Source organism: Oryzias latipes, chromosome 24, assembly GCF_053564925.1.
Source record: "Oryzias latipes strain Hd-rR chromosome 24, Olatipes_Hd-rR_3.1".
In the NCBI taxonomy this organism is placed as follows: domain Eukaryota; kingdom Metazoa; phylum Chordata; class Actinopteri; order Beloniformes; family Adrianichthyidae; genus Oryzias; species Oryzias latipes.
Genome location: NC_136260.1, coordinates 17,023,763 through 17,042,221, shown reverse-complemented (window position 1 = coordinate 17,042,221; position 18,459 = coordinate 17,023,763). Strand labels below are relative to the sequence as shown.

Here is an 18,459-nt window from a genome sequence, read left to right as displayed (position 1 = left end):
GTTGCAAAGGTATTTTCTCACTAAATGCTATTAAAACAAAATAACTCCATGCTTTTTATTTTATTTTACAAAATCACCTAATTTTTATTCATATCAGTAAATTATTGTCACATTTATAGAAAGATATAACTTCTAGTGATTGAGATTTTGCCTAATTCCAATTTGGTACATTTGCAGTTTTAATTAAAAGTTTGTACAGTACTTTGGAAATAAAAACTCAGACAAGTTCCATAAAAAAAGGACCTTTATCTTAAGTTTAACACACAAAAGAATAATGAAAAAAGAAAACTATAAACATCTTTTGGTCTCCATAACTCCACTTCCCAAATAATAGCAGCATTGTTTCATATCAACTTTGAAAGAGCAGAAAATTCATTTTCAAGTCCCCAAAAAAAGACAACAGCAATATAAGCGATTAGCAGAAGAGAGATCCTAAGATTCTCCTTTAGGAGAAGAGTCAGTCATCCTTCTGTCTTTTCTGTCGCTGAGCCTCTCTCTTCAGCTGAAGTGTTTTCAGTTCGGTCATGGTGGAAAACGTCCGGTACACCCACACCACCTACCAATTAGAAACACAAAGGCCTTCATTGATCTTTATTCTGACGAAAAATGTTTTAAAAAGCTGCAATCTGTCACTATTTTGTGACAAACTTACCACAATGATCATGGCATTAAATAGAAGAGGGATGGAAAAGACTAATGAAATGAACATTCCCTTGGAGTCAAAGTACTGGAAATTTGAAAAGGCCCTGAAAATAAGCACGACATCATTCTGAGCACATTTTGTAAACAATATACTTTTTTTTTTATTTACTATAAGAAACCTTAAAAACAATAGTTCAAAGTTGTCTTTTTTTTTTACCTCCAGTTCATGGCTGCCAGTTCATTCAGATATTCAGCACAATAAACAAGGCCAACTGTGGAAATAAATGACATCAAATTAGTCACACAAAAAAAAACATTCAAACACTAAATAGACACCAATTTGTTCATTTTTATTTTCATTCTAGGAATTAGCACATTTATAAAAACATAATGGCTTTTTAAAGGATATGTCAATTGCTCATTTGCATAACTACTTAATTACATTTTTTAACTAAAAGCAACATGTAAAACTTAACTCCAAATGTTAATTATAATTATTAAAAAGGTTTTATGTTGCAAAGATTTCGCCTAAATAGTTGATTTTAAAAATCAAACAATGTAATTTGCGGGATTTTGTTTTTGACTTTTTGTCTGTCGCAGTTGAAGTGCATCATCTTTGATAACCATTAGAGACCAAACTCGTCTTTCTTAGCAGAAACAAAGCTTTTAAAATACTGTTTAAAAATGCCTTTGAAACGGGCTAATTATGCAAGTAAAAGTTAAGTTAAAATCGTCCAAATATAGAAAACGCCTATAGAAAAACCTAACTATTATGTGTGTGTGTGTGGGGGGGGGGGGGGGGATAAATAATGGCAAACAAATGCCAATTGAAATCCAAGAGAAGTTGAAACTTGTTAAATAATTTAAAACAATATCTATATTTTTAAAAGCAAAATTAAATAAATCAGCTATTAAAGCTAAAATAATCTTAATGTTAAACAAATGACAAACATCTATTAACTGCATTTAAATTGGTCTGAATAGTCTATATCCGATAACGAGGTTCCATTGTTTGTGTCTTATTCTTAAATGCATGTGTGTGTTGTGTGTGTTTTTCTTCATTTAAATGAGATGTTGTGAAAACGTACCGAGGAGCAGGAAGTGGCAGATCTGAGCTTTATAATACTTGCAGGTCACCACAGTCAAAAGCAAACACAACAGATGAAACAGCAGAAGCCCAATGAGCCAAGGCTCGGACCACTGCACCTATGGGAAACATAAAAGACATACGCAGTTTACTTCTTTCAGCAATTTAGCTCTGTAAGTTTCAAACATTAGCTGTTTAGCTTAGCATGCTAACTTCGGACTAAGGAAAAATTGAACTTACAGAAAGTAGAAATGTCCATATCGAAGTTATCCTTAAATTACTGAATCCGTCGATGGGAATAGAACTAATATTTTCTGTCTTATCTTCCATTATGTCTGGTAATTGTCAAGGAGCAGCGAGAACAGCCTATTAATGAAATATGAACACGGAAGAAAAGCGGCGGAAGTGGAATGACGTCCGCACATCTTCCGGAAGTTTCACCAAATTTCCGGAAGTTTTGTCAAAATAATAAAATAAAACATAAAAAAAATATTTTGCTTAGTTATTGAATTTAAACAGAACACTGTTTGGAAAGTGCTTTAACTATAAATTTATATAAATACAGAGATCTATTCATGAAATAAAACATGTTCATTCAGTTTTATGAATCCTTTCCAAACAAAGTATCACATTTTAATATTCCTTTAAAACAATTTTACATTTTCCTATTTTCGTCTAAAAATGCATCAAAAATGGTTAAAGTCCCACTTGACATGCAATTTTCCTTTGGCACACATCCACACTCCACCTGCATTACTTTTAAAATTAATAGAAAAAACCCTCTAAGTTTTTATAATGACTGATGATTTTTGATTAAAATTCTGGTATAGACAGAAAGGCTAAATATAGACTATTTTTTTCTGACCTGTACACTGTGATAAAGTCAACTTATGCCTATTAAAAAAAAAAAAACATAGAAAGAGCAAAGTCTTTGGTCAGTTTCTGCAGGATAATGGTACATTTATGCAGCAGAATTTCAAAAAAATCAGGAAAAATCCACGCCGCTCTGCTCAGGTCCTGTTTATCCCAAGGTTAGAGTCCGGCCCAAAAGCAGCAGTCACTGTGACGGGGGCAGCATAACCAAGGGCAAAATTGTAGAGACCAAGCATAAAGCACTTCCAGGTGATGCGAAGAGCTTTTCCAACATTCTGGAAGAGAAACAGGGAAACCCTTCAATTATATCAAATTAAGCTGAAAACACTATAATTCAGACGACTTATTGAGTCTCAGGTCTCACTTTTTTTAAACTTACAATTCAAAAAAGAGATATGGAACAGAAGAAAACATGGTTTTAAGGTCAAATGTTTTTTTATAGCAGAACAATAGAACACCAGGAAGAAAGAGTTGCTCTCATCCTGTTTGTAATGTAAAGTCCAAAGTCATGTGATCCACTATTGTGTTTTCTGAACAGGAAAGGACAGACTGTGCACAGTGGAAACAGGAAGTTAGCTGTATTAAACCAAAAAATGATCAGTACTGTTAATATATATCCTATGTGTTTTGTTTCTCACTATTAAATGTGGAATAAATCTGAAAGAAAAACTTTAACTGATGCAAAGAAACCCCTCTGCAGCTCTAGACCCGTTCCTTTCAGTCTACATTTTCATCAAGAGTCATGGTTGTGTTGAAAAAAAAGATGTTTCTGATTGAATGGCTGATCAGTTCCTTTTTTGTACAATGTAAAAATAATAATAAAAAAAAAAAAAAAAAAAGAGGATACAGATTAAATCTGTCAACAATGTAACAAAACAAAGAAAAGCTAAAAAAAATGGTGATTTTATCAAAAAGCAAATACCATTTAAAAGATAAGAGTCACTCCTAATTAGTCTCTGTCATTTCAAAGATACTCAAAGCATTTTAAGAAAACTTACAAAAATGACTCTGTTGAGATATTTCTTTTATGATCGGATTTCTTGAAATATAATACACCTTTGTACCTGTTTTTATTTTTCTTCATCAAGGCTGCTGTAACTTAATATATTTTTATTTAATAATCTGGTAACATAATTTGCCTTTAAATTAATTTGGAAAATACTTGAATTAATACATAATAATTGGTAAAAATTGTTAGACGCTCTGTATTAATTATGTCTTTTGTAAATTCTGTTTTATTAGAACAATTTTTAAAATTAAGTTATTCAGTCAGTAAAAGTTGATGTCTTATTTCTGTTTCTTACCAGATGAAAACTCCAACAAATAAACGTTTCTAAATGGTATTTCCTAAAACCACGTTCCTCACTTACAGTTGTTATTAAAACTGTTTTATTCGTGTGTTTTTAAAATACAGGGTTTGGGTCACACTAATGAAGCTCTATAAATAAAGCTGGAGATGAAAACATGGAAAATCCCCTCACTGATAAGGTGGCTCCTTTGTGTATTACACCATTTGTTAACAATTGGACAGGAGAGACATGAATATTAAAGACACACCCAGACATCTATTCATCTAAATCAGGACCCTTTTGATCTCTTCCAGAGTTTCTCCTTCAGAAAGACCACACAGATTATGAAAGTCTCAAATGAGAATAATCTGACTATATATATTCCGACACGTTTGTTATTCTCGCATAGCAATATTTGTGTTAGTGCCATCAAGATTCTGAAAAAAGGCAATAAATGTTAATTTTGTGATGACTTTAGACCCTTTCCAAGTTAAAAAAACAAACAAAAAAACGTGAAAGTAACAAAATTGGTTAAATTATTAAATAAGAAATAATTATCTATTTCAATGTTTCATGCTGAGTGGATGACTAGAATGTAAAAAAGAAGCTCCAGCCCTCACTCAAAAGATAAATATGGTCAGAAAGTTCAAAACTATTGATGAATATGACCAACCTTCTTCACTTTTTTGTAGTTTTCTTTTTTCTTCTTTTTCCTCTCCTCCTTGGCATCGTCATCCATTAATTGTTCATACTTCTCTTGCTGAAAAGCAAATGGCGTTCCTCTCTGCTCCTTCTTTTCTTCTCCATCTTCGGCTGTTTCCTCACAGGACGACTGCTCCTCATGATCAACATGCCGCCTGTATTTTGCTGCCTGACCAAAAGCCTCGGCTGAATTCCTGTCAAACAGTCTTTGCAAAGATTTGGGCTTCATGTTAGATCCTTGCAGCCTTGAAAAATACAAAAAAGGGACAGGTTTCCTGGCGAGGTCAGAGGATGTTGTCAACAGGAGTTATGTGCATGAGTGGAAGGGCATTGTACTGGTCTGACTTGTGTGGGGGTCCGGGCACGGGGCCCTTAAAGGTGCAACTCTTTCCTCTCTAAAGGACTGACTTCAGTAAGTCTTTAGTATCTTACTTGAGTGTCTAATCAAGATGATAATTGTGATCTAGGAAAAATTACTTTCACAGGTTAGATATGAGTGTGCCACAACAAAAAAAACTTGCCTTTTATCAGGTGATGCAGTTATTTTTATGGTGCTTAAAACAGCAACAGAAATATAAATATGCCTATAATTAGGTGAGAATGATTTAAAGTCCCACTCCGATCCTCTTTTGATCTATTTTCAAAGCGTTCCCAGTGGTCTTATTACAGTTTTTAGCCAAAATGAAAAAAATCAGTCCATTCCTAGGACATAGTTTCTGCAGATCGCCAGGTGTTGATCAGAAATTCACCTCTGTATTTCTGATCAACATCCCATCGCCCCTTCCTGTCGCTAAGTGCTCAGAGCAGAGAGCTTGTGGGCCCCCCAGTGTATTTACTACGTCATACACGAGCTCTTTTTCAAACTGCAGGTTTTCTTTTGCTCCTGATTTATGATTTAAAAAAAGAAATACTCAGAAATGCGAATAGGAGCTTAATGTCCTCCGTCATGAGAAAGATGCCACAAGACCATGTTAAAAAACACCAAAAATAAAATTTTCACAGGAGTGGGTCTTTTATAAAACTTCCTTTTAAAAAGATTTTTTATGACCACAGTCACTGAACACAAAAATTTATACTCAGATATTTTTTGTTTCAAATAAAAGTCAAACTGTTTTGTTCCAAAAGTGCATTTAATTTGGTATAAGGACTTGGAAATACCTCCAATGTGTTCAAACATGGACACAGTTCTTGTTATGCTTTTGTGAATGAGGAATAAACACAACAATCACTAAAATGATATTTTTAGGTCCACAGTTGTAAACAGTCTGAAAACTTTTTGACACTTGAGGTGCACAGAAATGTTAGAAAGTGCATTAAGCAAATATGTTTAAATGAAAGATAAACCAAATTTGCTTCAAAAAGTTGACAAAAAATACACAAATGATGCCATATTTATAACCATTTTTGAGATACAAAAGGACTAACATTGTTGAACTAACAGCTATACACAGAACATACACGATTCCTGTCTGGAAAGTATTTTATTTATTAACAATTCTGGTGAACGTTAACGTCCATAAAGTTGAACAGAAAGAACAAACTCTCCTTTTTAGCTTATTAAAGTTTTAACAGACTTTACAAGAAATGTTTGAAAATATCTTTGAACTTAAACTTTTTTAAGTTACAGAGGAACGTCTTGCTGACAACGGTAACCTTTACTACATTTTTACTCATTTTGATGAGTTGTTTTGTCCTCGGTCTGGATCTTTGAGGCGAAGGATACGGATGTTGCTGCATATCGGAAGAGAGCTGTCAGGAAGAAAAAGAGAAGCATAGAGTTGATATCCAAACCACTTTCCATCTGAGGACCCTGCTTTTTAAAATGCAGCATCTGTTTCACAGAAACGTGCGTTTTGTCAGTGGTTACCTCATGTTCTGCGGCGTGAGGAAAATGAACTGTCTGAAGCGCTGACCTGAAGCCACCTTTAGCATCATGTCCATAGAAATCCTTCTGTTCACCATGTCCTAAAACAACCCCAAAAAAATCCACGCATAAATCAGACATATCCATAAATTACTTTAGAGTTATTCAATATTTATGCAACTGAAACTGCTGATTAGACCGTCGTACCATGTAAACATCAAACTCGTCCAGACAGCGAAAAGGCGCCTCTGTGATGGCCCAGAGAGACAGGACAAAGCAAACGGTGGAGAAGGAGCGCTCGCCTCCAGACAGGGAGCGCATGTCGCTCAAGTCAGCCGTGTTTCCTTGACCCGGTTGGACCTGAAGGGAAGCAGAAAGACGGAACCTTTCACAGATATAAATCACAAAGTGCTCTACAGAGTGCAGCATCCAATCAGACTTGGTCCAAGCATGACAAAAAAGAAGAACTCTCATACGTTTATCTTATTCTGAAATGGCAATAAATGTAACCAATATATGAAAATATCCAGAAGTGAAAGTAAATACAATGAAACTTTAACAATTGGGGGGTGGGGGTTAAAAATACAGATGAAAGTAGGAAGTGCATCGATTCATGAATCAAGATCAATGATTCACAGATTGAACCACAATTTTAACTATTATATTTGAATGGTTATTAAATGCGTGTCTTTTTATTGGATGTATGAAAATAAGGAAAAAATGTTTTTAATCACTATCATTTATACCTTAACTTAAAACAGGAGATCAGTATCAACAAAAAATTAAAGATAAAATTTCCCATTCTTGTCAATTTAAAACAAATTTGTTAAATTAATTCAGTAAAATGAACTTCATTCTCTTTTTACTTTCCTCTATGAAAAACAAAAAATGTTTTTACTTTGAAAATAAGAAGCTTCACCGACACTTTACTTTGAAGATCTATTTACTTCCTGTGACGTAGCGAATTCGATTTGTTTCGTTTTTGTACAACATTATTCTGCGTTTTACAGCAATACTAATATTCCCTGTAGTGTATTTTTCACTTTACCACATTTAGAAAGATCGTGAACCGGCGAGATCACAAATATTGGCGCTCGAATTTCCTGAAACAGATCGTGATGATACGAGTATTTGGATACTTGTTACAGCTCTAGTCAGATTTGATAGAATAAGTTATTATTTGGTGCTGGTTTGACAATTATAGCTCCTCTTTCAGAGCAAACTAGGTAAAAATATTAGACCAGAAAAGTTCTACATATTTGGAAATTCCTTTAACAGGTAGAGGAAAGCAGCTGTCTGTTTTTTTTGTCCAAAGTAGCTTCTAACTTTGATAAATTTACTTTAATATTTTCCGTAAGAGGTTTGTATTTACAAAAGTTTTCATGACTTAGATTGTGTTCATATCAACGTTTTCCTTTTATGACTAGTTTGCTACATGAAGACAAAAGCAGCAGGACATTTAAATGTGAAGGTTTAAGTCTTCTTACTGTGATGGAAAGGGTTTCATTCTTGTGGTCAAAGATCATACTTCCGCTGTATCCTCGCTGAGCCAGCATGCTGTTAAAGTAGTACTTACAGCGAGCAGAAAAAAATCTGAAACAGGCGGAAAACAAAAGCTGCTGTCATTTGTGGAGTCAATATTACGTAGGAAACAATTGAAGTGAAAATCCCTTTACTTCCTGAACTCTGTGTAAGCCTGGAGCCTTTTGTTCATGACGCTGGTTAGGCTATAAATGAAAGAGTTGAGGTTCCGTATTTGCTGCGACATGCTCTTGTAGCTCTCTCTGGCCTTCACAAACTGCCTGTAGGAAGAATCCAACATGTTAAAAACCCCATTCAGGGGGGTGAGTGCAGTTAAACTTGTGTGCTAAATACCTGACAATCTCACTGCGGTCCCCCTGTTGCTCCTGCTGGGTGGCGATCTTCACTTTCATGCGGTTTATTTCGCTGTCCAAACTTTTGGCCGGCCGACAGGCGTCTAAGCGTTCGGGACAAATCTGAGCGGCCTTTGCTGCAGACTCCTGACCCAGACAAGGACAAACAAAATAAAGGTTTATTGTTTGTATCCCAAATTGTTAATGTTCTTTATGAGGAGCTCCCCTTTCCACAGTTTCCCAACCGGAAACCAAATAATGAATCCCTCAAAAAGGCGATTTTTAATGTGTCGTAAGGATAAATTGCCCTTTTTAGAATAATCAAACTGGCTTAAAACTACGGGATTATAACCAATCTTTTTCTTAATGTGATGATATTTTCTTTTGCATTATTTGTGTAGCACCTCGAGTTGACCTCAGAGGAGAAGTGGAGAATTCTGAATAAACGCTATAAAATGTATTTAATTTCAACCTTTCTAGCATTCAAACAGAGAGGGTTATTGGATTTTAAAGAAGGAGAAATCACAAAGTGATCAAACATGGTCGTCTTTGCTCACACATCAAGAACGGACTGTATTCTAAAATAACACCTTGCATACCTGCAGTTCCTCCTCTTTGCTTCTAAGTTCTGCTTCCAGAGACTGGATGTTCTTCAGGTGGGCACTGCGCTTCTCTTCATAATGTTTGGTGTGATGTTTACATCGTACAACTTCCTGGTCGGTTTTACTCAGATCCTCCTGTGCTCAAAAACAACAAGTGAAATTAAAAAAAAAAACTAAAAGCAATAATTGAACATTTCTGCCTTTAGGTTATTTAAAAAAAAAAGATATCATTGGCCTGCTGACTGCTTAAATGAATGTGGACCAGATAACACTGCAAACATCTTTATTCTGTTGACCAAACAGTATAAAGTGAACAGGAATATTATCAAGAAGTGTACTCAACAGATTATGCTACTCTATTTTAGGACTCAAGCTAAGATAGTTCAGGTAGATTTTGCGCCCGCTGTGACTATTAGCTATTTGTTGTGGGCGTGGCCAAACCTACTACCCTTGCAGTTAAGAAGTGTTAAGATAAATAACCAAAACATGAAAAAGGTCAAGAAGGTTAACAACTGTAAAGTTAGCAACATTTCTATTAATGTGACATAATACTTACAGTTAATGCTTTTAATATGAATTCAGATTAGCACACTTTAACATGGGAGCTTTAGCTCCCGTGTTAAAGTGTGTTGACTACCGTAACCGTTTACTCATAAACGTGATTCCAGCCGATTCTGTCGCAGACAAAAGCAGCTTTGCACCTTTATACAACCCTTGATTATGCAATCAATGTGAATACGATGGTTCTAGAGAAAAGCACCTTTGTGCCGTTATGCACCACTTTACATCAGGCATTTTATTTATTATTTGTTTTAAACAGTTTTTAGCTTTTAATGTACAGCCCTTTGTTCATTTTTTATGAAAATTGTGTTAAAGCTCTTTATAAATAAAGGTGGTGATGCGCTTTGTGTCGATGCAAAGCCGCTTTTCTCCCCATCAGAAGCAGCTGATTCACGTTGATGGTTGCTATGTGTCACCCTGGTGTTGAAAGGTTAATCATGAGTATGCTGCATATATACATATTTGATCTTTTTCACCATTTTTTACGAACTCATTCCAGTCTGTCAAAGAATTTCGACAGTTTTATACCTCGTACAAATTGGTAAAATGTAATGGGTTTATTTGTGATCAAATCTCAGCTTGCTATCCAATACTACCTTAACTGAATCCGCCTCCTCAATAAGGGTGTTGATGGACTCTTTGTGCTGCTTGTATTCCTGCTCTGCCTCCTCATAGTTCTCCTTGAGCTTGGACATCTGATCTCTTGCTTCGTCGTACTCGGCCTGTTTCGATGAAATCTTGGCGATGACCTCCTGTAAATCTTCCTCCTGCACACAAACGCAGACATTTCAAAAGGAGGGCTGGAAAACATGGAAGTCTTTGTGCATGACGGGGAGCACCAACCAGTGCCTTCAGGTCTTCTGACTGAGGTTCTTCTATGTTCTGCAGGTCCGTCAGCTCCAGCTGCAGCTTAGTCATTTTGTCCTGGAAGACAAACACAAACTTGTTTTGTCGCATCCTTCCTGCAGCAGAAACAAAGGCTGATAAAGATGAAAACGTTCTTTTTACAATTAAAATGTACCTGCAAGACTGAAACATGAGTCATTAATTCTATAGTTTAATGCATTAAATTTGATTTTGTCAACTAAGATTGTCTCCAGTTTAAAGGGAAATGGTAAACGGGTCACTTACAACCAACCTTCATGGGAACAGTGATGACAATAATGGACTTACTTTAGTGGATTTTTGGGTCATTTGGCATTTTTTGATTAAGATTTCATTCTGTTTGATCTCGTTCTCCAGCTTTTTCATTTGTTGCTGGAAACGAAATTCTTGAGCTTTCTGGTTCTCCAGCTCCCTCTGCAGGAGCCTGGTGGAAAAAAAGGATTCAGACGGGCAACAAAATCTCAATTTTGATGTGAAAGGATCAAATGTGATCTGCTTTTCCATTCATTGTTTCTTTTTGATCATAAAAACAAATGGAAATGACAGATAAAACTGCCTTTCACCCAGGACTTTCTGCATTCTGAAAACCAAATGGCCCTCTAAAACGGATTCATCTCCGCATGATGGGAGTCACACTAATAAAGGAAACTGCAAACACACCTGATCTCCTCCTCAACGTCTCCAGACAGACAGTTTGCTCTGGTCTGATCGGCAGAGTAAACCCGGTTGGTATAGATCTGATCTCCCTCTTTGGAAAAGGCCTGTGTGCAGTTTCGAGGAGGATTTTTGCCCAGCATCACTTTCCGAGCTTGAGTATTGTTCTAAAACAAACACAAAAATATATTAATAACGCCAATAAATCACAATGCTTAGATACTTGATGAGACCCGGCTGTCAGCACTCATGCAGTAATCTGTAGATGTACAGATTTAAAAGGGAATAAAATGAGCTATTCTGGGATAATGGGATCAGACATTACTTTAATGAGCAAAATGCTCTCGATGCCTCTTTGATCGATGAGGCAGTTGGCCACAACGGGGTCCTCAATTTCCAATGCTTGAAGGACGGAGGGGAATTCGGGATGATTCACGGCCCTAAAAGGTGAGATCAAAGGAAGCAGAGCTGTTTTTTTGGAAAAGTCTCACACAAAAATGTGATTCAAAAATGTGTAGGTCCTCATTCATCCAGGTTAACAGTATTTAGAAAAAAGAAAATAGTTGCACTTTGGTGAAGCATCTTCATTAACAAAAGATAAAGTCCTGTTGACTACTTTTTTTTTTTACTTCAAGTCTTCCTATAAATGATAATCATGTTCTTTGAGTTTTTGACATGTACTTACATGTACATTTTTCTTATTAAGGAGAACAGATGTAATAAAAAAAACATTTTATTGTTGCATTTCTGAGTATTTCTCCTTAATAATAACAGTCACAAAGATGCTCGCTTTAAATTACGGTTGTGACATCACTGTTGTGACGTCATAATGGCATCGGCATCGGTCAAGCCCCCTGATTTGCCCCGTCCACCAGAGGGTAAAAATAAAAAGCAGGAATAAAATCAGGGGGATTTTTTATTATTATTGCCTCTATGAAAATGAAAAAAATATCCTAAAGCTTAGGAGGCCCGAAAAGGCTAGCTCCCTATCCCGCAGTCCCGGGAGCCGGCACAGTGACGGGGATCGCTGAGACAGACTGTCCAACAGTAGCCCGGACGGTCTGTGGCCCGCGGGTTGGGGACCATTGATTTAGATTGTGGGATTTTGGCTGAAAACTTCATACTCATAATTAAAACACCACTGGGAATGTTTTTATTTTTAAAAATGGTCATAGGGGGACTTTAAACTTAAACTATTCCTGTCAAACTTTTTAAAGCACATTTTTCTACAATAAGCTATTAAGTTTAAAGAAAAAGAACGTGTTACCTTCTTCTTGTGTCATGAACCTTTGGAAAAAAAGGGCTGGTAATGATGCTGGGCCTGCGGCCTGAAGGGTAGCACTTTTTCATGAGGTCCTGCAGGACCTTCTCATCCTCATAGTTGTCACAGGTGAAGGCGTGAAGCTGGTTCTTCAGGCATATCTCCACAGCGAGGGCCAGCTCTGAGTCCTTAAGACTGATAAGGTAACCTATAAAAGGATGGGGAATGGGAGAAGGGAAGGAGTTAGCTTTATATAAATGCAGTTTCCTAATAGGGGAATAGGTTTGCATACATGCAGGTCAATTTAAAAAGCATTTTGTACAGGGAAAAGTGGAAAAAAACAAGCATTGATTAAAGTTTACTGAGAATAAGTCATGTTCTCAGTGTCTATTTATGATAGGACGTCTACGTCGCCAGCATTAATGTAGTTTAGGACCTTATTAGGAACATACAAACGCCTGTGCATCAGAAAAAAAAGCTGCTTTTGGCACAAAAATTCTTAATAAGGAGCAGCTCTGGTTTAGAGTTGTAGACTCTTTTTGAGCACCAGAAAGCAGCACACCTCAGAAAAAACGGCTGAACTGCCGATGAACTGCCTGACGAGTGGAGGACAGCCAAGCCGGCTGTGATTAGGCGAACACGGTGTGAGATATCCTGACATTAGAAGCTCTGAAGGTCCTCCAGAGGAAATGTGCAAGGCGACACGAGCGCATTCCACTTTTGGACCAGTGATTGCTTATTGCAGCAAGATATTTAGCTTTAGATAAGTTATAGATATCCTCTTGGTTTTGGACGAAAGAGAAAGTAAAATTTTAAATAATCTAGAAAACTTTCATGGGCTATATGAAGCTTTTCAATAAGCTGCAAACTTTTCTTCACTGATATACATGAGAGTAAAGACTTTGAGCCCCAAAAGTTCCAGAACATGTCCTACCAAGAGGTCCCCTGGGTTTGTGCTTGAACTGGCCGCGTCGGTGAGCTACTTCGATGGCGTCCAGCAGGTTGGGCATGTGCTCCCCAAACCGCCGGAGTCGGTTAGAGCGACTGCTCTCTAAAATCCTCAGGTTTCTGCTGCTGGCTTCAATAGACTTCTTGATGGTTTCATGCTCCATCCTTCAAAGAAAACATTTTATTATCATAGAAACCGTTATCGTTACCATCAAAGGTGTACTAGTGATGACTGAGCTTTTAATCTTTCACTCTTTAGTCTATAACACAAAATATATCAGCTCTGCAGAAGCCAGGCGGAGTCAGGAGAATAAGCAGGGTTGGGGGCTTTCCTCTGGCTGTCCCATTCTTACCTGACCTTTCCTTGCTCTTCTCTGGTGCGGATGTTAGCCATTCCGTACTGCTCGATCTGCTGGACCAGAGTGGAATTCTGATGGTTCAGGTTTTCCAGCTCAGCTTGGATCTGGCTCATCCGCTCTGCTCTGGCCTGGCTCTCCGCTCCAGTGGACTGGCTGAAGCTAAACGAAGAATGAGGGGTTTTAAAATATAAGGATAAATAGTATCATTTAAATACATAGTTAGCAGAACCAATCTTACCTGACTTTGAGATCTTTAATTCGTGTGGAAAGCTGCACTTTGTCCTTGTCCAGGTCTCTTAGGTTTGCCTTGCATCTGTGAACGGTGACCTGTAAAGCAGTTCTAGTCAGTCATGTGACCACATAGAGCCTGAACGTCTATGAGCAGGTAGGAAGGAAGTGCTGAAGATAGAGGTGATTTTTTTAAGTTAAGAACATTTAAATTAACAGCATTGAGCAGACAGGAAACATCTGTGCCTGAGATTTTGATAATAAAGGAAAAATTGACCTGACTTCAAAATAAAAATTTATCCGGAAACTTCACACATTCACTTCCGAGTAAACTTACGATCAGACATCGACCCGGTGGGTCCTGATGGGTCTTTTTTATGTGATCAATCTAATAATTAAAAGGTAGGGCTGGGCACTAAATGGATTTTATTAATACATTCAAACTTGTTGTCTAGAAAGATTTATTTCTGGGAAAATCTGGATTTTATTTTCCGAGCACTCTGCTTTCTTGGGCTTCTGCTTCTCGGAGTCAGGTTACCCCGCCCGCTTCTCGCCATGTGCCGACGAATAAATGGCAACTAACAAAGAGGAGCTTTTTCCCAAAACACGAACAGTTTCTCTAGTTCAACGAAACCGGTTCAATTTAGCAACTTCAGCCTTGGAGCAGCAAAGCGCACGCTGCAAATTCAGTTTGAAGGCGGTTGCCACCAATAGTGGGAGCACAACAAATGTATTTCCACACCTAAAACAGAGACTCTGTCGAGTTTCAAATGTATTTCTCATTACAGTGGACTTGGACTGTTTTAAACATTTTTACAGCTTGTATTTGGTTGCATTTTGTGTTTAAGCCAACTTTCTCAGCACTTATGGACAGCACAAGATCAGCTTTTAAATATTCCTGTTATAGCAAAAACCATCCTTTTGGTTTTAGGAAACTTTCAGGGCATCATTGCGCTATTTGACCTAAGAGGAAGAAAAAAAGACAAGCATGCGACTGACCTCACATGACTTTAGTAAGTTGTTTCGTCTCTGAGCTTCAGTCTTCAGTTCAACACATTTGGGCTGAAGCTCCTGGACCTGCTGGGTTATCCTTTCCAAATCCTCCTCCGTCTGCTTGTATTTCTTCTCAGCTTCCTCCACTTTACTCTGAGAGAAAGTATTAAGACTTTAAAATAAGTTATGAGCATTCAAATATGCACAGCGATATGAGGTTTGAAACTTTTCTAAGCAAACGTGATAACTGAGGTGTTATACCTTCCATTCATTGACCTTCTCATCGTACTTTTGCGTGGAACGTCTGTCTGCCTCCAGCTTCTCTTTCTTTGGTTCCAGATTGTGCTCCAGCTCAGAAACCTGCAGCGTAAAACAATCCCAATTCTTCTTAACACCCTTCTTTGACAAAAAGCTCTCATAATCCCCATCTTAAATCAGAATAATCCAGATTATCTCACCAACGCCCAGGCCATTTCTTTCTGTAATTCTTCCAGTTTGGTTTGAATTTCATCCACAGAAGCCAGGCTCTTGTAACGCTCTTCCTCCCTTTTGTAATCTTCTCTCAGCCTTTTCAGATGCTGCAGCAGAAACATCGTTCCAAAATATGATAAACTGTTGGGCTTGTCCCATGGGAGACCTTATATAGAAAGCCTTTTGAGGGCTTTCTTACTTCATTCTGTTGTTCAATTTTATGTTGAGTGGCTTGCTTAGTGGCTTTAATGTAAACAAACGTTTCTCGCATTTGCTCCAGTTGGGTGGCTTTCATAAAAAACTGAAAGAAGAAGAAAAAAAACCAAAATCATAAAAAATATAGTTTGATTTATAAAAAAATAAAATCAACAAACAGACACCTAAATGCATTTAGTTGGAAAAAAAAAATTTTCTCTCTTTTTTTTTTTAAATCACTATACCAAAGTATATTAAATACATAACAATGACCAGTTTTTTAACAAATCAAATAGCTCTTTAACCTTAAACTAACCATGTTAATCCCTATCGAAATAATTACATAGTGACACGATAATAACTATCAAAATATTTTTCATAAATATGATCTGATTTAGACAAACATGGTGAAAAAATGTATTTATTAACCTCCATGCACTTATTGCTGAAAATCTTTCTTCATAGCTCCTACATTAGTAATATTGCTGCGATGAGGTACTAGTATACCAAACATTGACTGTCTACTTTATGACTTCAAACAAACCTTATACTTGTCCCCTTCTCCTTTAGAGTGCAGGAAGTGTTTGCTCATTTCCTGGGTGAGAACTGAAACGGGATTGTTAACCTGCAGAAGAAAAATATAATGATGACAACACCAAACTTGATTCAATATTTAAAAAAAAAAAAACACGTTCTTTTTTTTTGCACTGGCTAAAGACTCACAAACCTGAATATTAAAATTGTCCAGAATAGAAATGAGTTCTTCTTTTTTGGTTGAGATGATTTGACCTGCAGAAACAGCAGTTAATGTACTGTGAATATTGCAGAGCGAGAAATTCATACAGTCTGAAAAATTCATCAATTATGGTAAAAGTTTTTTTTTTTTTTTTACCATCTTTACTTCTTAGTTTGTATGTTCTCAACCCATCTCGTGTTATTCTCATTTCCACAGTGATCAATGGACCATAGACCTCCAGTTTGAAAGCATCCTTTCCTTTGTTACGCAGAGTAATCGATACGTCGGCTGAACTGCAAAAACAGTCATTTACATCATTCAACAAACTAAGAACGTTATAAAAATGTAACAAAAAACAAACAAAAACATCCAAGTAGTAGTTTTTAAAGTACTAATAAAAAAGTACCTTTCTCCTTCTTTCACAAAATCCTTGAGGGAGGATCCTCTGTTAGTGGCATGTGCATTACCCCCCAAGGCAACGATAAGAGCCGTCAGAATGGCACTTTTCCCACCTATTACAAATTGAAAACAATAATAACAACGTTGACATTTTGAAAGTCAAAACCATAAAGATCTAGAGGAATCAAATCACTCCCAGATTTTTATGAAGATCTAAGACGACCATGGCATCGCGTCGAGACGTTTTGCAAACGATGTCCATAATTTAAATCATGATGGGTTTGTTTAAGAGTTTCTTTTGAGTTATTCTTCTTCTTTTTCTTTCAATTTTGTGAGATAAAAAATATAAATCCACAACTCATAACTCATACTCAAACTCAAACATACTCAAAGTTGATCTTAATCTAAATATAAAGCACTAGAGACAAGAAAAGGAAAAAAAACAAACTCATTGCATGATTATTTCTGGGTTCTGCATCATCTTTTTATGGCTTAACTAAAAGCAAATAAAGTCTAAAATCAGGGTTTATTTAATTTATTTATTTTCATATCCAGAAAACAAATAAAAACACACTATTCATATAATGTTTTACATTAAAATAAATTGTATTAATATGAGTTTGTTTGTAGTCACAGAATTTTTGTGCCAATACTAAATCTGTTTGATTTAGATTGAAAAGTTTACGGTTGATTTCAAACAATTTGCATAAATGTAGTTTTGTTCTTCTGATTTCTAGACAACTTCGTTCAGTTATGCCATAATCTGTCAATAAGCCTGAACAAAAGTGAAACTTTTACAAGTACAATTGGTAATTCTTGTTATGCTCTTTAATTTGCTTTGAAAAATACTAGACATTAATTTAATCTATTGCATTTATAAATTAATTCTGTATTCTGTAAAAGCCTGGTGATGGGTTCACTTACTGCCATTGTTGCCAACAACAAAGTTGACATTGGAACCAAAAGCGAAGGGACCAAGGAGGGAGTGGCACATGAAGTTCTTCAGGGTGATGCTCTCCAGAATCCCTGCATCACTGACCACATCTCCAGCACACTGAAAAGAAAACACGTCATTTCTGACACAAACTGCCAAATACAATTATTTACTGTGTTGATCCAGCTGCCTGTATTGGAAAATTACTTCACAACAAGCGTGATGATCTGAAGCCAACAGCCTTCCACCTACCCGCTGAGGAACATCCCTATGATGATCTCTATGATCGGCAATGTCCTCCTCCTCTTCCTCTTCTTTGTCATCCTCCTCCTCTTCAGCCTCCGCGTCTGACCGGATCCTCTTGTCTGGGTTTTCAATGACGGTGCTGCTTCTCCGTTTAGACATGATGATGTTGTTCAGAGTAAGAAGAGAGGCGGCAAAACGAAACTGAAAGAAAGATCGAGCTGGAGTTGTTGAAACCAGACTACCAACTTCACGTTTCACACATGTCATGCTACACCCACCTTTGTTGGTAACGTTTAGAGGCGTAAAAAAATGGGGACCGTTTAAATCTAAACAAGCAGGGGTAACTGCGATTTATTAACTGTCTAAAGTGTCTTCATCGTTAGCTAAGCTAGCTTACAATGCACTCTATGAGTTGAAAAAAACGATTCATTTAAACATAACCAAACTATCTTTCATGTGCGATGTTAGGAACTCAGATGACAACTTACAGAGTCCGTCCTAAACCTGGTAACGGGACAGCCAACTATAGGGTCTGAAGACCTAAAACTACTCATCAAATTCGCGCGTGTGAGTCTTCTTCTTCTCCCGGCGTCAAATAATGGACAACACTGCCCCCTAGTGATCTGGAATAGAAACTCTAATGTGATTTACCAAAA

General features: G+C 36.8%; 2 protein-coding genes across 4 annotated transcripts; both read right to left on the bottom strand.

The window, feature by feature from the left end:
* Positions 1-226: 226 nt before the first annotated feature.
* Positions 227-4,914, bottom strand: tmem18 (transmembrane protein 18). The gene is made up of 6 exons (XM_004083487.4): positions 4,565-4,914; positions 1,970-2,877; positions 1,731-1,848; positions 860-914; positions 653-746; positions 227-556 (listed from the first exon to the last, which is right to left on the bottom strand). Exons 2-6 carry the CDS (start codon positions 2,057-2,059, stop codon positions 458-460), a joined length of 456 nt encoding a protein of 151 aa, XP_004083535.1. The 5' UTR covers positions 2,060-2,877; positions 4,565-4,914; the 3' UTR covers positions 227-457.
* A 790-nt stretch (positions 4,915-5,704) lies between these two features.
* si:dkey-119f1.1 (Structural maintenance of chromosomes protein 6-like) lies at positions 5,705-18,455 on the bottom strand. 3 transcript variants are annotated; one of them, XM_023953136.2, is made up of 28 exons: positions 18,292-18,417; positions 18,082-18,129; positions 17,810-18,004; positions 17,548-17,677; positions 16,631-16,736; positions 16,381-16,517; positions 16,216-16,277; positions 16,033-16,113; positions 15,493-15,594; positions 15,281-15,400; positions 15,084-15,182; positions 14,829-14,975; positions 13,840-13,928; positions 13,596-13,760; positions 13,229-13,407; positions 12,301-12,502; positions 11,359-11,473; positions 11,040-11,200; positions 10,668-10,803; positions 10,338-10,418; positions 10,091-10,261; positions 8,931-9,068; positions 8,333-8,478; positions 8,134-8,259; positions 7,945-8,050; positions 6,665-6,817; positions 6,461-6,558; positions 5,705-6,342 (listed from the first exon to the last, which is right to left on the bottom strand). In XM_023953136.2, the coding sequence occupies exons 3-28, from the start codon at positions 17,960-17,962 to the stop codon at positions 6,264-6,266; spliced, it is 3,282 nt and encodes a 1,093-aa protein (XP_023808904.1). In that variant the 5' UTR covers positions 17,963-18,004; positions 18,082-18,129; positions 18,292-18,417; the 3' UTR covers positions 5,705-6,263. The 3 variants fall into 3 exon arrangements, with proteins under 3 accessions (XP_023808904.1, XP_023808902.1, XP_023808903.1); XM_023953134.2 differs by lacking the exon at positions 18,082-18,129 and having other exon boundaries at positions 18,292-18,455; XM_023953135.2 differs by having other exon boundaries at positions 18,082-18,399.
* Between the last annotated feature and the right edge of the window lie 4 nt (positions 18,456-18,459).